Source organism: Aquarana catesbeiana, linkage group LG03 (assembly GCF_042186555.1).
Source record: "Aquarana catesbeiana isolate 2022-GZ linkage group LG03, ASM4218655v1, whole genome shotgun sequence".
NCBI classification, from domain to species: domain Eukaryota; kingdom Metazoa; phylum Chordata; class Amphibia; order Anura; family Ranidae; genus Aquarana; species Aquarana catesbeiana.
The window spans coordinates 91,479,731-91,500,316 of NC_133326.1; the positions used below are offsets into that span (position 1 = coordinate 91,479,731).

At 40.3% G+C, this 20,586-nt stretch overlaps 1 protein-coding gene across 2 annotated transcripts in view; it reads left to right on the forward strand.

Annotated features, from left to right (window-relative positions):
- The first annotated feature begins 1,068 nt into the window (after positions 1-1,068).
- CHRNA7 (cholinergic receptor nicotinic alpha 7 subunit) overlaps positions 1,069-20,586 on the forward strand; it is a 365,015-nt gene continuing 345,497 nt past the window's right edge. Inside the window, exons 1-2 of one of the 2 annotated variants that reach the window (XM_073618832.1) lie at positions 1,069-1,714; positions 1,909-2,086. In XM_073618832.1, the coding sequence (XP_073474933.1) occupies positions 2,060-2,086 (27 nt within the window). In that variant the 5' untranslated portion in view covers positions 1,069-1,714; positions 1,909-2,059. The remainder of the gene's footprint in view (positions 1,715-1,908; positions 2,087-20,586) is intronic. The other variant, XM_073618831.1, reaches the window with a different exon arrangement.

Here is a 20,586-nt window from a genome sequence, read left to right on the forward strand (position 1 = left end):
ATATTGCTTATTGACAGGCAAAATAAATTAAGTGAATAAATTGTACATAAATGTATTTACTTAGATCTTTAAATTTGTATTTCTTATCAGGCTAATGCTACAAGAACTGTGAGTGCCTCACCCATCACCCGTGTATATAATATTATGTCATGATTATGTCATACATGTATATATTATGCATTTATGGCATATATTGTTAAAAAGACCCATGTATGCTCACATATTTATATAATCTCCAGTAGTTTATGAATATCTTAATACATATACACTAAGCACCATACAAGGTGTCAGCCATTATGATAAAGTTTGTAACTGCTTCATCATATATATATATATATATATATATATATATATATATATATATATATATATATATATATATATACATATATACACATTCTACTACGTATTACATAATAGGGGAGATTTACTATAACTGGTGCACAAAAAAATTGGTGCAGCTGTGCATAGTAACCAATCAGCTTCTAACTTATACATCAAATTCTGTGTACACCAATTTTAGTGAATTACCCCCAATGTGACATAATGATGACTTCAGAAACCCTATAGTATCCCCCTGTAAAAATATGTGCATTGCAATTATATCTACAATTATATCTACAGAACATATTCTGCTATATCATCAATGCATAATTAATATTATTTATAAACTAGGCTATAATAGGATGATATACACCATAATCATGACAGGTTTCCTAATATAATCAGAAACTATATAACATTATCATGAAATGTTGTTTGCGATTTTATAACATTTATAGCGATACCATAATTACATAGATTCTCAACTATGATGTAATGGGATGAGATGTACCATAAGCATGACTTATTTCCTAATTAATCAGAAAATATATAGTATCCTCGGATCTCATGTAAAGATATAATATGTGCTGCACATATATAACTATACCATTAATACATCATTTTCATTATGTATGAACCATTTTATATTAGGATGATCTATACCATAAGCCTGCCTGCTGTCCTGGATCCACTTAGAGATGTTATATAATCCATGTATGTCTGAATTCTGCTAACTTGCTGCATTGCTATGCACACACTGTAGCACAGGCTGTCCTCTACACTCTGGCAGTGCACAGGTCGGGAAGGTTTTGTTCAGCAGTGAAGGGGTTACACAGGCACCATCCAGCAGATCTGGCTCTGCTCTGCCTCCTCCTCGCCTGGCTTGCTCTGAGATGCTATAAAATACAGTATAGCATGCACAGAGCTCAGACTGAGACAGGCAGGGAATCACAAGTCAGCTTCACGTGGAGAAGATCTGTATGGAGCCATTTACCTTATTACAAGTGCCAGGACTGAGCTCATGTCTCTCTGCCAGGGGGGAGTGATCAGCTGCAACATGAGACTACAGGGATCCCCCCTATAAAATATCTACCACCGTAACAGTAAACTATAAAGAGAACCCCTGGTATTGACAGGCTGTGATCCCTTGCACTTTATTAGCTGTCACCATCCATTGACTTGCTCCATCCTAGCCTGCCTGACTCTGCTTCTGCCAGGGGAGCAGCTCTCTTCCTCTGCACTCAGCTCAGCCTTCACCCAGGACTCTGTTTATTCCCATCGGATCATAAACTTTTCCCCTCCTAGCTGAAGATCTCCTTGTGCCAGCCTTGTACAATGGGAGCTGGGGAGTTCAGGATGTGGATGGTTTTAGCTGTCAGCTTGATCAACGGTAAATTGATTTCACCATCATTCTGCATTCCATCCCATTCATCTATATTAGCTGTTCCATAACACTTCCATCCTATCTGCATGTTGTAGACACTGGCTGTGTATGTAGTGCCCTGGTCATTGCCTATTTTGAAAGTACGTGCTGTATCCCTAGGGATTATTGATACCCTGTTACATGTTACTGTATATTGACAGATTGCAGAGTGAGTGCTGATCATGCTTTTCTCTTGAAGTGTCCTTACAAGGAGAGTACCAGAGAAAGCTCTACAAGGAATTACTGAAGAATTATAATCCTCTGGAGAGACCGGTAGCCAATGATTCCCATCCTCTCACTGTCTACTTTGGAATGAGTCTAATGCAGATCATGGATGTTGTAAGTAAAAACGATTCTGATGCCAATGTTCAATACAATCTGCTTTATATTCAGGAAGGTTCTTGGGATATGGGGTCAGGGGAGGACAGTCATCCACTTATCTCTTTTTAGAATAATGTTTGGATTATAATCCTGTACCATTATTCACAGATTGTTGAAATGCAGGTTTGTTTCGCTGAGCTTGGAAAAGAGATGGAAAAAATGCTGAGGGATCTTAAGTGGGATTTACTGTAAGCTTGCTTAATGTAGAATTTAGTAAGCAATATGCAGCACATCAGCTTATAAATGACAGGCTTTTACCCTGTGAAGCTATATCCCATTGATATGTATAGAGTTTATTTTTATGGTAAAAGTTGGGCAGGTGGAGAAGAGTATGGAACATATTTTCAACTGCCACTATTTAAATGTCAGTTATATTGTGAAACATAACTTAAATCTTCAAACCACTTCTACAATGTTATGCCTAAACATGTATCATTATAATTTCTAGGAATGTGTATATTCTGTAATGTTTAAACACCAGTCAGAAAACATGCCCATTGTTTTTGATGAGTATATTGCAAAACATTACCAAACTATATAATGAAATACATTTGGCAGAATGATCTACAACATCCTAAGAGATTGCAGGGCAATTCAAATCAGTAAGTTAGTAAAGCTATCTCACACCTTGATTCACTTACATAGTGGCTACACAGGTGGCCTCATGCTGTTCGGTAAATATTTCGAAAAGTTATATTTGTTATATTTCCTAAAGTATATTTCAGAAAATTAAGTAGTAAATCTGTGTCCATCTGGCATCTGGTTGTAGAATATTTTATAACTTCTAGGAATGTGTATATTCTGTAATGACTAAACACTTGACAGAAAACATGCCCATTGCTTGTGATGAGTATAATGAAAAACACTACCCAACTATATAATGAAATACATTTGGCAGAATGATCTACAACATCCCAAAAGATTGCAGGGCAAACCAAATCAATAAGTCAATAAAGTTGTTTCAAACCTTGATTGACTTACATTGTGACTATGCAGGTGGCCTCATACTGTTTGATAGATGTGTACTGGTATTTTTAAAGTATATTTCGGAAAGTTAAGTAGTAATTCCAAGTTCATCTGGTTACAGAATTTCTTGCATTATTTCAGAATTTATAGAATTACAGAACACTATAATCAAAGGATTATGCAAACTAAACTATTTATACAGTTTTGTCATGTCATTTGGGACATTCTGACCATGCGTTGTAGGTACAGGCAGTAAACCAAAGCAATAAATAAATAAAACTTCTGACTTATCATATTAAAAAATAACCTTTTTTTAACCTTTTCAAGTCTTATATGCAAATAGTGTACATTTTGTTTGAAGTGTCAAGAATTCAATTCTACAGTATGAATCAGTTTAAACATATTTTTGAATATATGCCTTCCTACTTTTATTAAACTATTGCTTGGTTCTGAAATCATACTTATTTGCCTGAAATTAGGTTTCCCTAAAGACATGACAAAGTTGCATAAGGCAGACATTAAGTAGAAGCCTGGCTGAGAAAGAGAGTAGTCCCATTTATAATGTATGCAGTGAGATGAACATTGATACCTGTACTGCTTCATGGGTAGAAGCAGTTCAGCTATTCATGTTAATATCATAGACTGACTGTCCTTATGTGATTAAAAATGTGTAAAATTGCCTATATACTACTTCTGATCTTTCTCAAAAGGTCAGTTCACCAACATAGGGTTCTCTTGGGTACTCTTGTATGGTTTGTAGACCTTCAAATCAGCTGTAGCATGTACACGGCGGTCTCACTCTCTCTGTTGGGCTTTTGATGTATTGTAAAAGGTGAGCAGGGGGAATTGGAATGTCCATTTTGTAGCAGCAGGAATCATTTTTGGAAGGAATCTGCAACTTTGCCATCTGGCTCTGATTTGTGCCTGCTCGCCTAACATTATCCTGCTTATAGGCTCTCGTTATCATACCGGACTAGGGTCTGCTTTATACTCATGCTTGCTTGTCTATAAGGAATTACTTCCTTACCTGGGATACAGGATTGCCCTTACCCAGGGTATATTTGAGGCCCCTTATGGTACTTTATTTCATGGTCTAGGTATATGTGCCCTAGAGCTGGTGGTCAGTTTTGGGTACAATGTTTATGTATAATTTCTATCCCGCTATTTGGGTATATCTTTAGGAGAATTAATAAGGGCTAAATCCCTGTGGTGCCCAAACTTGTGTAACACCATTTCCACATGACCGGTCACTATATTATGTTTAATACCAATGGTTGAGTGCTGTCTGCCTGGTTACGTGGCTGGGAGCTGAAAATTCCAATGAACTATTTCCAATGCACACATTCCTGTAGAAATTGCTGTGCATATAAGTGGGTGCTGAAGTGACCATCGTCTGGAACTGTTTCTATTCAGGGCAAGAGAATGTCTTGGGCTTTGGACTTGCTCTGGAGATCCTAGGTGTGTTGGTGACATTCTCTTACTTTGGCTGGGAGTCATGACTATTTGTTTTATATGACAACAATCTCATTATTGTAATGGTTTAAGGTGGAGGTTTATTTCTCAGCTTTGATATGTCATTACATTTATAATAAAGTGCATCTTTGGGTTACACTGTGTTTGTTCTAAATTTAAACCTTTTTTGGTGGGCTTACTGTGCCCTAACCTCCCTTTTGTGGAATTGGGAACAGAGCCAGGAATTATGGCTTTATTACATTGTAGAAAACTTAGCCCTCCAGATTCATCCCATAGCTATAAATATTGCTTCTGGGTAGATTGATCATTCAATTCAAGATAAACTCTTTTCAGAAGGGGTTGGGGGCTTTGGCTGTAAAGTACTTCTGGCTTATGCATTTATAGAGTTTATAGAGTTTAGCCTTTTTTTAAAACACCCCTCATAAGGTAAGGCATAACTTTTAGTGGGTGAAAGTTTCAACACATGTTTCAAAATGTCAGTCATTTGAACTATGAACTAAACGTTATGGTGTACCCAACTGAGCAATGCCGCTAAATATTCTTCAAGAGTTTTTTAGCATTTTGATCCTTGTCAGGTGTCACTATCAAACTCAAGATAAAACTGATGTGTAAGGAACATCAGTTATTTTAGCTACGGTATAAAAGTTATGTTTTTACAAAGCATGAGGTCCTTAAATGTGCCATTAAATCTTGAAATATCTGTAAATTCAACTGCATTTGTTTTTGAATGCAGCTCCTCTCAGCTTTTGGTTTTCTTAAACTTCTACACTTAACATTGCCTATATGGTAGCATTGGGCTGATTATTCGAAATGGCAGTAACATCTACATGGTTTCATTGACCTAAACACTTTTTGCATGTCAGAGAATAGCAATATGACAATGTTGGGGCAATTTATTAAAACCACCGAGGGATGTTGTAAATTAACTCTATAGTCTAACGTTTGTCTTAAAAAATTAGACAGATTTACTGTAGGCTCACAGATTATCTATTAGCTGAATGTAGTACTGTTAAAGTTAAAAACATGATCTAGTAAACATATGGGAATCTGCTAGAGGTTAAATACAGTTTTAGAAATTATGATAATTGAGACAGAGAATAGCGCAGAATTTTTAGAGATTTTTTTTGGAACTTGAAATTATGTGAAGTTATGCTGTACCCAACTGAGCAATGCCACTAAATATAAAGAAAAAAAACAAAACATTCAGTTAAGTTATTTTCACACAACATTTGCATTTGACAGCATTCATGCCATGGCGAGTTTACCCAGTTGTTTTGTTCATCAGCTGTTCAGTCTTTGTTTTCGAGAGGTTGCTAGAAATAACACTTCCGCTGCTATGGTCTATGGTTGCAGACTTTAATCACATCATATCTTAGGTAAAGCAACAGTTCCTCAATCTTTTTTCAAAATGTGGCACTTCTATTCCTTTAGGTACTTTTTTCTAAGGAAAGAAAAGTCCTTTAGTAACTTTACTATACACAGCTGTATAATGTTGTTCTTCTTATGCGGTGCATTTATTTTTCATACTATACATTAGAGGAGTTTTTTTATGTAAGCTTTCCTGGTTGTCCAAGTTTATAAGCTAAATATAAAAACATAAAAAGGAGCCATGGGATGCCACAGAACTATCACAGCCATCCTGTTTTCTTGATATTAGGTAAAGTAGTGATAGGCCATGTTCATTTGCTAATGTATTTTCCCATAATAAGCTGACATTCGGGATGACTTTGTGTTCTCCCTTTTCTCCTCTACTACAATAAACATGCCTGCTCAGGCCATCTAAATGTGTTTTCTTGGAAAGATCTTTTAGAAGAGAGATCTTTTGTTGTTTGGATTGTGCCTGCATAGCCAACCAATCTCTAATGTGTTTTTTTTAAAGTTAGTCTAGCATTAAATCTGAACTTCAGGCAGGTATAAAGAAATTACCAATTAATGCATTTAAGTATCCAATAACAATTGAATGCAATTTTAAATAGAACTAGTGTTTGCAGCTTGATTTGATTTGGTATCTGCCTTTTGTAATTCCCTGTATAGCAGCATAGAATGGGGGACAGAGAGGCAGTCCTTGGAGCCAATAATGTGTATGACATGCACATGTGCTGACAAGCAATATGTTGACCAAAGGAGAATTCGAAGTGAGCTGAGGAAAAAGCTGTTGTCACTTCTTCTCCTCCCAATCATAGCTTTGGGGCAGGGACGTGACCTATTATTATAGCTTAACTGCTAGGAAGGTAACGCGATAAAAGCTCTGGTAAGCAGAATACGTAGAACTGGTTTTCAACTTATTTTATCCTCACAGTACAAAACTCCAAACTATTAAAGAAGAAGTCTAATTTATTTTTTATTACATTGCTCTGTTCCCAAGGGGACAACGTACATGTAGTACTTTGTCCCATCTTCCTATGTGCTTTGCAATGCTGGGTATGTGGTCAGACAGGGTGCCCACCTTTCCCCTATGACCCCAATGCAGAGAGCAAGAAATGGCTGCATTGATAGCTAGCGGTCATCTCGAAGGCAAGGACAGTAGCAGGGATGCAAGAACCAACATATTGGCTGGAGAGAGCACAATAATCTGAAAAAAAGAAAGGGCAAGGACATGTCTTAAATAGGAAGTTCATGGGAGGAGCAAAAAAGTCAAGGTTCAACAGAGACAAGGTATAAAGCAGGAATGTCCACGGGACCAGACAGGGAGTTGTCCAGCATTTCAGGCACAGCACAGCAAGAGCCAAAGCCAAGCAAAGCAGAGGTTCCAGGTAAAGATCTGGATCTCAACAACCGGCAAAATGAATGAGATAACTGCTAGCTATCAATACAGACGCCTCCCTGCTAGCTACATTTTTGAATGGCTGTGGAGGAAGGTGGGTATTTTCTCCAACTGTTTAAAATATATAAGGAACAGAACAGCACCAATGATGTTTTAAAGATTTTTATAAAAATTCCATAAAGAAGCCAACCCACTAAATGGGACATAGAAAGTCCCTCTTTATCGGGGATATAAAATTTCACTTTGAAAAGAATACCTAATCATGTGCAAGGAAAAAACAAAACAAAAAAAAAAACACTTTTGATTGCACATGATTGGATGATTTTAGTCAGCAAACTGCACCTCATTCACTAGGCTCTGGGAAAAATTCCCTTGCAAAACTGAACAGTTTATTTGTCTTTCAGTAAATCAACCTCTATGCCATTAACGAGACTGCCATGCTGGAGACTGCATCATGTTACCAGAGACTGCCATGCTGTCAGAGAGGCTGTTAGAGATGCTGACCTATCAGAGACAATTTCATGATAGATACTTTCATATTAGAGATGCTATTAAGTTTGAAATACTACCATGATGGAGAGTCTTTATTATGTTAGATAGGTATTCCCTCTTATAGATGTTGCTATATTAGAGATGTTTCCATGTTAGACACTGCCTTTTTAGAGATGGTGCCATACTAAAGAGATGATGCGGTATTAGAGACATCAACAGGCTAGACAGTTTAATGTGGCACAGGTATTTAAGTTTATTTACATTTTTTTTAAAGTGGGGGTTGCTTTAATTTTTGGATCACTTTTTTGGTGTAGATGCAGTTTAAATTCCTGTCACATTAACAAGCTCCCATCTACCCTTGCACTGATAAATTCCAATCTTGACACATACAGTCATTGCTGGTTTAGGGACAATATTAATGTTCCTAGAGATTTAAATCTGCTAGTTCATGAAATATTGAGAGTGCATGTATGTATTATACATTATTAAATAAGATGGTGGATATAGGAGAAGTTCAAACATGACGTTTTCTGTTATTTTTGACATGTGCACATTTTAAAAAGGTTATTATGGATATCTGCGCATTTTTAAAAGGTTTGGATTAAGTCATCCATTTTTCAAATGTCTTTGATTAGACGTGTCATATTGACTACAGTGGTCAGTACATCTCATGTGTCATAAGCGTTATTGCAATATGCACCGTTTAAAGCAAATTTATCTTACATAGTTGACGTATTTGTCAATAAATGTACACCTTGAGTAGACTATAAATTGCATTGTATTGGTAATGTTAATTTTTCTCATGGGAAATGTCAACTGTAAAGTTCCCCATTAAATTCCCTGTAAATGAAATCTCATGATAAAATATTGAATGCTAAGACACACCTTTACTAAGCATAGCACTTGAAGGCACAGAGAATGGGTGCCAAAGATGGCCTGTTTATTTGAATGATGACTATTTCTGTATGATTTGATGATAGGAAGTGTCAAATTGAGCACTATACAATTATTTCAAGTTCAACTTTCTAAAGCTAAAAAACTTGTTTTCACCTAATGTATGCCCTGCCTCATCACATAAACAAGATTTATGTATATACTTGTGCCTTTTTTCTATTTTTTTTGAATGAATGATTTGTATTTCAGTATACCAGTCCTTAGATGCAGTGACTACAATTATTTTCTTTTTTTCAACTTTTCCCCCTTATTTTCACCTAGTGATTCTTCCAGTGACACACACTTACCAGTCCTAGAAGAACAGCACCAGCTCACTCTTCTGTAACAGGACAACAAAACAAGATAGGACTATAGAACCCCACTGCTCTCATTTTTTCCATAATATGAGGGAAGAGTATAGAGAGCTGTGGTTCTGTAGTCATCATCAATTCAACTGATAACAGAACAACACATGCAGATTGTGAAGGAGGTTATGAGCCCAAAAGTTTGATAGGTATTTTTTAACGTACCATACAGATATAACAAAATTGCTTTCAATGTGTTTGCAAGACCAAAAGAGACCAAATGAGTGAGGTTTATTGCTAGGGATTACATACACTTTAAGTAGTATTGCTGCTAAAATTCTTAAGTCAGCTAAGATTCACTCCAGATAAAGCACTTTTTTTTTTCTGCCCAGTTACTAGTCAGAAAATAATTAATGGTATATAAAGTAACCTTTAAAAGATAAAAGAATGATACGTGGAAACCAATCAAAGAACCATTTATAGACTTATTTTTAAATGATTTGTTTGTTGATGAAATATTATTGTTGGTGTGCTTGCAGATCAGCTTTAAATGCCATGGTTGAATTTGGAAACATATATGTATACAATATTTGCTTTCAAGTTTAATTGCAGACAATTTTTATGTTTGTTTTAATAGAGTGGATAGGTTTTGATTGCTGTCTGTGTCTTTGTTCAGGTGACAGTGCCTCATTTCCTCTGCGATTCAGGCCATTTGAAAAAAAATGCAAGGAGAAGGTTCCCATGCAGGATAAAGACAGGGATAAAAATGTGACACAACATCAAGCATCTCTCTGTGCTGCCATTTTTTAAAATTACCATTAATGAACAGATTACCGATTTCGGTGAACGTTCCTATGCACAATCTTCCTACTTGGCTGTTTCAAGTGAACACAAGTTTGCCAGTTTTAGCTGGGGTGTTTACAGAGATATCATTTTGAGAATATTGGAGGATGTCTGTGATCTACCATCTTTGGGGTATGTAAAAATTAAAGCTTTGTTTAGGAAGAAAGAAATTAGTCAGAGAACACCTCTTTAAAGGGAATTTGCCAACACACAAGTTCACCCTCGGAGACAGTGGTCCTGACTTAAGCAGCGTCCTCCTGGTAGTCGGTCCCATGCTTTGCTTCAGGGTTTACGGCTTTAGGTTTTACAACAATGGACACCAACGGCAGCCTCACCCAGCACCATCCATTTTCAGAGGATGTCCCCATTTTAGGGTTAGGAGAATGAAGATTTAATACGATGAAAACATTCTAACCATTTACTAAATGCAATGGTACATTCATTAAGGTTGAAAATGATAAAGAGAACATAAGTAAGAGGAGAGCTAAGTTGAGGAGCCCATACCTTTCGGGGAGCTTGCCAGAGTCCTGTCTCTCATGCAAAGGGGATGTGAGTAGTCTCAATAGTCTTGCACCTTTCGTCCTGTCAGAAACCATGAATCAGACTGAGACAGAAGTACAGTTAAATCTCACTTGTTTAATAATATTAAAAAAGGTAAACAGAGTAAACATAGTCAAAACATAGCCAGAGTTCAGGAACCAGAACGGATAGTCAGACAAGCCAAAACTTCAGGGAGCCAGAGATGAGTGTAGTAGAACAGCAAGCAGGATCTGAAGCCAGGAGGAATATCAGCCAAGCAAGTCTTTAACAGGAACTCAGGAGAGCATCTCTAGAGATGTGACCAAGGCTAAGGCAGAGATCATCAGGGCTGGATGGCTTAAGTAGGCAGGACTGACGAGCAGGATATCATCAACAGGTGAGTCACTGTGGGGAGATAGGAGCTAGCACTTAGCCGACAGCTGAGGGGACAGCTCAGAGAAGGAAGGGCTGAGCCCAGACCTGACAGTACCCCCTCCTCAATGACCCCTTCCCCCTGGAGGACCACAAGGCTTGAGGGGAAAGCGTCTATGGAAATCACGAGGAGGACAGGGGCATGTACGTCCGAGGATGAGACCTAAGAGTTACATAGTTACATAGTTTGTAAGGTTGAATAAAGACACCAGTCCATCGAGTTCAACCTGAGTTAGTGTGGGTGCGTGTCTACAATTGTCCCCATCCCTATACATTGTGTCTCATTAAGATGCTCATCTATTATTATTATTTTTACTTAAGGTATCCATATAGCGCTGTCAATTTATGCAGTTCTCCAAACATACCTTGCATATTAACATCGGTCCCTACCCTCAAGGAGCCCACAATCCGAGGTCCCCAACTCACATTCATATACTAGGGCCATTTATTTTTTGGACAGAAGCCAATTAACCTACCAGCATGTCCTGTGTGGGAGGAAACCGGAGTACCCGGTGGAAACCCCCCACACAGGCACAGGAAGAACATGCAAACTCCAGACAGGTAGTGTCGTGGTTGAAATTCAAACCATGAAGTCGGAGGTTGCGAGATGACAGCCAGACCCTGTCCCCAACCTGGTAGGAAGGCGCAGGCAGGCGTCTGCGGTCAGCATGGAGTCTGTACCTATAATTAGCATGTTGCAAAGCCTACTGGACTTGTGCCCATGTGGAACGAAGATCACAGAGATGCTCCTCCAACGCTGGAATACTCTGTGGAACAAATGGGTCAGGCAACATGGAGTTCGCCATAAACGGGGACAATCGGGAAGCAGAATTCAAGGAACTATTGTGAGCAAACTCCGCCAACGGTAAGAGGTCTGACCAGTTGTTATGATGGTCAGAAATATAGCAACGTAGGAATTGCTTCAAGGACTGATTGGCTCATTCTGTAGCCCCATTAGACTGCGGGTGATATGCAGAGTAGGGATGAGCCGAACACCCCCTAGTTCGGTTCGCAGCAGAACATGCGAACAGGCAAAAAATTTGTTCGAACACGCGAACACCGTTAAAGTCTATGGGACACGAACATGAACAATCAAAAGTGCTAATTTTAAAGGTTAATATGCAAGTTATTGTCATAAAAAGTGTTTGGGGACCTGGGTCCTGCCCCAGGGGACATGTATCAGTGCAAAAAAAGTTTTAAAAACGACCATTTTTTTTGGGAGCAGTGATTTTAATAATGCTTAAGTGGCGCATTTTTCCCGTGTTTAGAACAGTCCCTGCACAAAATGACATTTCTGAAGGAAAAAAGTCATTTAAAACTACTCGCGGCTATAATGAATTGTCGAGTCCCGGCAATACAGATAAAAGTCATTGAAAAAAAGAGCATGGGATCCCCCAGTCCAGTACCAGGCTCTTTGGATCTGGTATGTATATTAAGGGGAACCATGAACCAAAATTTAAAAAAAATGGCGTGGGGGTCCCCTCAAAAATCCATACCAGACCCTTATCCGAGCACGCAACCTGGCAGGCTGCAGGAAAAGAGGGGTGAAGAGCGAGTGCCCCCCCATCCCGAACTGTACCAGGCCACATGCTCTCAACGTGGGGAGGGTGCTTTGGGGTAGCCCCCAAAGCACCTTGTCCCCATGTTGATGGGGACAAGGGCCTCATCCCCACAACCCTTGCCCGGTGGTTGTGGGGGTCAGTGGGCGGGGGGCTTATCGGAATCTGGAAGCCCCCTTTAACAAGGGGACCCCCAGATCCTGACCTCCCTGTGTGAAATGGTACGTTGTACCCGTACCATTTCACAAAAAAGTGTCAAAATGTTAAAAAAAAAACAAGACACACCTTGGGACAAGTCCTTTATTAAAAAATAAAAAAATAAAAATGTCCCACGAAGTCCATTCATCTTCTTCTATGGCTCCACCGATGCACCGAAAGATGAAATAAAAAAAACCCGCCACCGATCCGCCTCCACGGGAGGCACCTGCCATATGATGCTTCAGCGCCGATGAGAGTTTTTTTTAACTGAGGGCGGAGCCACACGATGAGGTACACGGGTGACCCCACCCCCCTCTGATGCACAGGGACTTCACAATAGATTCCCCATGGTGTCAGACGGGGGCGAGGCCACCCGGGTTTGTAAACGTAAGGGTACGTAAACCTGAAGGGTCTGGTATGGATTTTGAGGGGGACCCCTACACCATTTTTTTAGAAAAATTTGGCGCAGGGTTCCCCTTAACCACTTCCCTACCCGGCCATAGTAATATGATGTCCACAGATGGGATCTCCCATCCTGGGTGGACATCATATGATGGCCTGGGCTTCCCGGCCGTCTAGGGGGCGTGAGCACGCACCCGCCGCGTTGCTCGGGACCCGGTGCGTGTGCCCGGCGGCCGCGATGTCCGCCGGGCACCCACAATTGCCCGTTAAACGGGCTGGACCGTGGATCTGTGTGTGATCCGTGGATCCACGTCCTGATAGTTGAGAGGAGACCGATCTGTGTTCCCAGTACAGAGGAACACTGATCGGTCTCCTCCCCTTGTGCATCCCCTCCCCCTACAGTTAGAATCACTTCCCTAGGAAACATTTAACCCCTCGTCTCCCCCTAGTGGTTAACCCCTTCCCTGCCTGTCACATTTATACAGTAATCAATGCAATTTTATAGCATTGATCGCTGTATAAATGTGAATGGTCCCAAAAACTGTGTCAAAAGTGTCCAATGTGTCCGGCCATAATGTCACAGTCACGAAAAAAAAACGCGATCGCCGCTATTACTAGTAAAAAAACCAAATAATTAAAAAAAATAAATAAATCTATCCCGTATTTTGTAGACGCTATAACTTTTGCGCAAACCAATCAATATACGCTTATTGCGATTTTTTTTACCAAAAATATGTAGAAGACTATGTATCGGCCGAAACTGAGGAAAAAATTTTTTTTTTTTTTTAAATTGGGATATTTATTATAGCAACAAGTAAAAAATATTGTGTTTTTTTCAAAATTGTCGCTCTTCTTTTGTTTATAGCACAAAAAATAAAAACCGCAGAGGTGATCAAATACCACCAAAAGAAAGCTCTATTTGTGGGGAAAAAAGGACGTCAATTTTGTTTGGGTACAACGTCGCAGAACCGCACAATTGTCATTTAAAATGCGACAGCGCTGGAAACTAAAAATTGGTCTGGAAAGGAAGGGGGTGAAAATGCCCTGTATTGAACCGGTTAATATCCATACCAGACCTTAAGGGCTCGGTATGAAATTTGGGGGGACCCCCATGCAATTTTTTTAAAAATTTTGGTTCGGGGTTCCCCTTAATATTCATACCAGACCCAAAGGGCCTGGTAATGGACTGGGGGGATCCCATGCTCTTTTTTTCAATGACTTTTATCTCTATTGCCGGGACCCAGGTCCCCAAACACTTTTTATGACAATACCATGCATATAAGCCTTTAAATTAGCACTTTTGATGTCTCCCATAGACTTTTAAAGGGTGTTCCGTGGCTTTCAAGTTTTCTGCAAACACCCCAAATTGTTTGCTATTTGGCGAACAGTCGAACACCTGATGTACGAGTCGAACGTAAGTTCGACTCGAACATCGGGCTCATCCCTAATGCAGAAGAGAAAGCAAGCTGAATTCCTCACTGTGCACAAAAGGCTCGCCAGAACCGGGACACAGACTGACTACCCCTGTCCGAGACAATGACCTTGGGTAGCCCAACAAAAGATATCCCAAGCAAAAATGGAAGCCAATTCCTTAGAAGTGGGCAACTTCTTAAGTGGAATAGAATGAGACATTTTCAAGAACCGGTCAACCACTGCCTGTGTTGCCCTGGGAGTTGGGTAACTCCACAAAGAAATCCATAGACAGGTGGGTCCAAGGCCTCTCTCCATTGGGTATGGGTTGTAGGAGGCCCACTGGAAGGTGTTGTGGAGTCTCACTCTGAGCACACATGGAACAGGCAGCTACAAAGGCAGTTACATCAACACGTAGACTAGGTCACCAGAATTGCTGGGAAATGGCCCAAAAGAGTTGATTCTTCCCAGGGTGGCCAGCAGCCTTGGGAGAATGGAAAGTCTGGAGCACAGCAGTACAGAGACTCTCTGGGACAAAGCAGCGGTCACAAGGTTTCTCAAGAGGAACATGAAGCTGACCAGCAAGAATTTTGTCACCCAAAGCAGAGGTGAGATTGGTGTAAACCACAGCCAGAATACGATCAGGAGGAATCACAGGAACTGTAACCGACTCCATCTTGGAAGTGGAGGAAAATTGTCATGACAAAGCGTCAGCCCTTACATTCTTAGTACAGGGTAAGAATGAGACAATGTCATTGAAACTAGACAAGAAAAGAGCCCATCGCGCCCTTCTGGGAGAGAGGCGTTTAGCCTCAGACAAGAACGTGAGATTCACTCCTGTGCCCCTACTGTATGTTTTTACTGGTTATATACCTGGAACATGCTTATAGCCGATGAAGTGTTTTAATAGCTGTTAGGCACATTTTTTAAGAATCTATAAATCTTCAAGTGCTTAAATAGAGAAACAATGAGAGCCCTGTATTGTGCACCTTAAAACATAAGCCACTAGTAGCAGCCAGGGCCTGGACAAGGGATGGGCAAGAGGGGTAGCCTCACTGAGCGCTCCAGATCTGCTGTCACATCATATTCCGACATGCCTATTTTCCACCCCATCCACCAACAGATGACACGAAAAACTCACTGTGCATGTACAACTACATTCTAACTGCTAGAAAGCTAATGACTAACCATGCATGTGCAGTGCACGCTCTATGGCAACCATGGGCAGCCAGAGCAAAGGGTACAGAGAATGGGTGCAGAGTGGTTCCCATTCTGTGTAATATATTAGCAGTGGGCGGGGGGCACAGTTTTACATCCTTGTCCTGGCCGAACCTGTCCCGTTACTGGTGGCAGCTCTCATATTACTACCTTGACTGGTTGCTGAGCTCCATTAAGAAATCTTTAGAAGCCGCATGGAATTTCACATTACTGCTACACTACACACATACCAGTATTTTCAGTATTAAAATATGATGGTACTAAACCCCATCCCAACCTTTACAAGTTATGCCTTGAGGTTTTCTTAATGTTGACATTTTCATAAGGAACCGTGCCTTAGCCCACATAAAAATACAAGCAAAAGCAATTAAAAGGAGCACAAAGACTTTACACCTTTTGTGCATGATCTCTCTGCACCTTTCAATAATATCCTTTACTATATATGCTATTAGCTAATGATAAATACATGTATAAATTATTAATTACAGTAAACCATTGATGACAGTAATCAGACTAAGTTCAAAGTTCAGCTGGCAGTAATTTCTAGAATGAGAATGACCTGAGCTGGGTGCTAGAAGTATCAGTGGGCAAGCAATCTGCCGTAGTCTTTTGCATTGATGCGGCAACACATGGAAATATGCTTCTTCTGGCTTGTTGATTCTGTAAAATGTAATGGTTTTGCAGTTTTTGTGACTTTGAACATCCTCAGATTTCTCGCAGAGAGAAAAGGTTAAAAGCAAAAGCCTACTCTGTAGAATCTTAATACAGACTTATAAAATTTTACATCCTGCAAAAATACTTATCTTAGCAACAAAACACTGGTATTTTAATTAGCCACAGTACATTAAATGCCCTTTAAAAACTGATTATTTAATCCTGCTTGCCATCATTATTTAACCATCCTGTACTATAAATAATCTGAGAAATGTTTATTAATTGATAAACAAGACAATTTACGCATTTTTAGATTACGCTTCTGCTTGCTTCTTCTGAATTGTTCTTGAGTACATTTGTAATTCTAATTAAAACATTTCATGAAGAGTCTTTGCAAACTGTTGTGCGTACAATATATCAAAATACAAGGAAACAGACATAAGGCTGTTGATTTTTTGCATTAGTATAGACTTTAATTATGTTGACTAATGGCTTGATTACCTAGAAATGTTTTTTTTTTAATGCTTTTGAATGTTTCAAACATAAACCAAACTAGACAAGGGATTAGATATGGCTTTTATTGGGAAAAGTGGAAGTGCTTATAATTTGCCTTGAAGAAACGCATACTTTGGAGCTGGGATTTAAAAATGAACAAAAGTGGAGTTATTTCTCATAGTGAGTCATCAAATTTTTGTTTCATGTTACCTTTAACTGAAAAGTATAACATAATTGGTTTCCAAGTGCAGTATTTCTCATTATGCTTTCTTTAGGCATATTAAGATTCAATCCATGGGCAGGCTAATTGTACCCAAGTTGATCCATCAATTGACTTGGGTACAACCAACCAGATTTTTCTACATGCGATTACTGCCAGTGGCTATAGCCACTAGCAGTAATCTTTGCATTCTACTGGCCGATAAGGGTCTCCCCCACAATACTGCTGCGGGAGGCACACTGATCATGTTGATGTGGGAAATAAGCTATTTTCTTTCCTTTCTCCCATGGTGGTAGAAGGAAAGAAAATCGAATCATCTATGCGCTTCCTAAGTTTAATCAATTTGTAGTTTAGTTTGTAGCAAAAATTACCAGTAAAAGCAGCCCCATGAGAACATTACAACTTTGGACAAAGTGGAAGCCCTTTGCTGTTGCATTAATAATTACGGAGGGTCCAGATGGTGTAGTAGTAGATTTTGGCACCATGATTTAAGTGCCACTAAGTTGCAGAGCAAGGAGGTTGTTCTTTGAATTAGAGGTTCCCAGCACAGGAGAGAGGAGAATGCAAAAGAGGGGTTCATAGTATTCATAGGTAGGGTCAGTGTCAGTGCTACAGGAAGGATTATGAGGCTTAGGACATGTGTCAATAGGCTTTTGGTAATTTCATAATGGCTTCTTTCCCCCTACAAGTCTATAGGAATTCAAAAGCAGCTTGAAGCTGGTCAGCTGCATGTCTAAAGCACATAAATGCACCTGGAATGAACTTAAATGAATGTATTCAGAATTATCTCAAGCTGATGTCAAACGCAGGCTGCATTTGCCCATCAAAGCTGGTTGACACAGGCCCTTTATATGCCAGAAATTTGGGGTAGAGTATCTTCCCCTGTTCCAAAAACTACCAGCACTGAAGGCTAATGTATTATCTAATCATGGGTATCACTCAAGTAAGAGATGGCAATATTGGAACCTCACAGTTACATGATAATGATATTTTGTGCTTTGTGTTGTAATATACTGTACTGTCAGCTACATACAGTATATGGTATACAATAGTATGCTGTTACAGCATTTGACTTTAAAACACATAGAGATAGATAATCAAACAATCAGAAATAAAAGCATTAAACCACTTAAATACAGAATATACATGTATGCCTACAATCATAAGAATATGTTATAAATTAATATCTGGAGTGTAGGAATGAGCCAAACACCCCCCGGTTCGGTTCGCACCAGAACCTGCGAACGGACCGAAAGTTCGCACGAACGTTAGAACCCCATTGACGTCTATGGGACTCGAACGTTCGAAATCAAAAGTGCTCATTTTAAAGGCTAATTTGCATGGTATTGTCCTAAAAAGGGTTTGGGGACCCGGGTCCTACCCCAGGGGACATGTATCAATGCAAAAAAAACTTTTAAAAACGGCCGTTTTTTCGGGAGCAGTGATTTTAATGATGCTTAAAGTAAAAAAAAAAAGTGAAATATTCCTTTAAATATCGTACCTGGGGGGTGTCTATAGTATGCCTGTAAAGTGACGCGTGTTTCCCATGTTTAGAACAGTCCCTGCACCAAATGTCATTTTTAAAGGAAAAAATCTCATTTAAAACTGCTTGCGGGTTTAATGTCATGTCGGGTCATGGCAATATGGATGAAAATCAGTGAGACAAACGGCATGGGTACCCCCCAGTCCATTACCAGGCCCTTTGGGTCTTGTATGGATATTAAGGGGAACCCCGCACCCAAATTAAAATAAGGAAAGGTGTGGGGCCACCAGGCCCTATATACTCTGAACAGCAGTGCAAACAAGACAGGGACTGTAGGTTTGTTGTTAAGTAGAATCTGTTTGTAATTTTGAACATTTTTAACGTGTTTAGCTCCAGCCAAAAAATCTTTTCTAAGCTTTTTGGAAAACATAGGGAAGGGTTATCACCCCTGTGACATTTGTTTTGCTGTCTTTCCTCCTCTTCAGAAGATTTCACCTCACTTTTTTGTCCCAATGAAAAATGTTTTTTGAAAATTTGGGTTTTTTTGTGGAACAAGGATTGGAAAGCATCAGTGGAAAGGAGAAATTGTTTTCCCATATTAACTCTTACAGGAGAGAATTTCCCTTCCTAGGGGTAGATTTCATCTCACTTCCTGTTGTCTCCTTCCGTTTGCAAGTAGGAGTCATTTGTAAGTTAGATGTTTGAAAGTAGGGTCCTGCCCTATATACTCAGCAGAAATTTGGGCCTTAGGTATTGCTGTGGCCACAACACTGTAAGCCCTCACAGGGCCCTGCTGTGAAATATTAGATCAAGAATTGTAATTACATGCCCCTGTTGAACAGGAGCTGAAAAATTAGGCCTTAGGCACTGGTGCTGGTGCCACAACACTGCAACCCCTCACAGACACTCTAGTTGGAACGCAGGAATGAGCCCTGCTGCAAAGTATTGCTTCAAAAATTGTAATTACACGCCCCTGTTAGACAGGGGCAGAAAAATTGGGCCTTAGGCACTGGTGCTGGTGCCACAACACTGCAACCCCTCACAGACACTCTAGTTGGAACGCAGGAACGAGCCCTGCTGCAAAGTATTACATCAAAAATTGTAATTACACGCCCCTGTTAAACAGGGGCTGAAAAATTGGGCCTTAGGCACTGGTGGTGGCGCCCAGAACCAAAAATGTTCTTACAAGCTATCAGCGTGATGATTGAGGAGGAAGAGGATAATTACTCAGGGATAGTCACTCAGCATCAGCATAGGCAGTCTTTGAAGGGATCTGAGATTTCAAAAAAAATTATTCGGTTACATCAGCATCAGGTGCTTGGTAGCTGGTGGTGATCCAAGACTCATTCATTTTTATGAAGGTCAGCCGATCGACCGAGTCGGTGGACAGACGCACCCTGTGATCGGTTACCACGCCTCCAGCAGCACTGAATGTGCGTTCCGAAAGAACGCTGGATGCAGGACAGGCCAGTAGCTCAATTGCATACTGTGCAAGCTCTGGCCAGTGATCCATCCTCAAGACCCAGTAACCCAGAGGATTTTCGGTGGGAAAGGTGTCCAAGTCTGATCTTGCCCCTAGGTATTCCTGCACCATATAAAACAGACGCTGGCGATGGTTGCTGGAACCGATCATACCTTGGGGCTGCGGACCAAAAAATTGTCTGAACGCATCGGTCAGACGGCCACCTTCTCCACCGCTCCTTCTTTGACTGACCGAAGCCTCAGCAACACGTTGTCCAGAAACAGGAGTTTGTAACCTCCCAGTCTCTGGGAACGCGTTGCACAGACCTTTCTGCAAGGCCTCCCGAAGATGTTTCATCCTCTGCTCCCTCTGCGATGGCAAGATAAGGTCCGCAACCTTACCCTTGTAACGTGGATCAAGGAGGGTTGCCAGCCAGTATTGGTCCTTCTCCTTGATACCACGAATACGAGGATCCTTACGCAGGCTTTGCAGGATCAGGGAGGCCATGCAGCGTAGGTTTGCTGAGGCATTCGGTCCGGAGTCCTCTGGGTCACTAAGAACGACATGGTCCGCAGCCACCTCCTCCCAGCCACGTACAAGTCCATGTGTTTCTTGGGACTGATCCCTTAA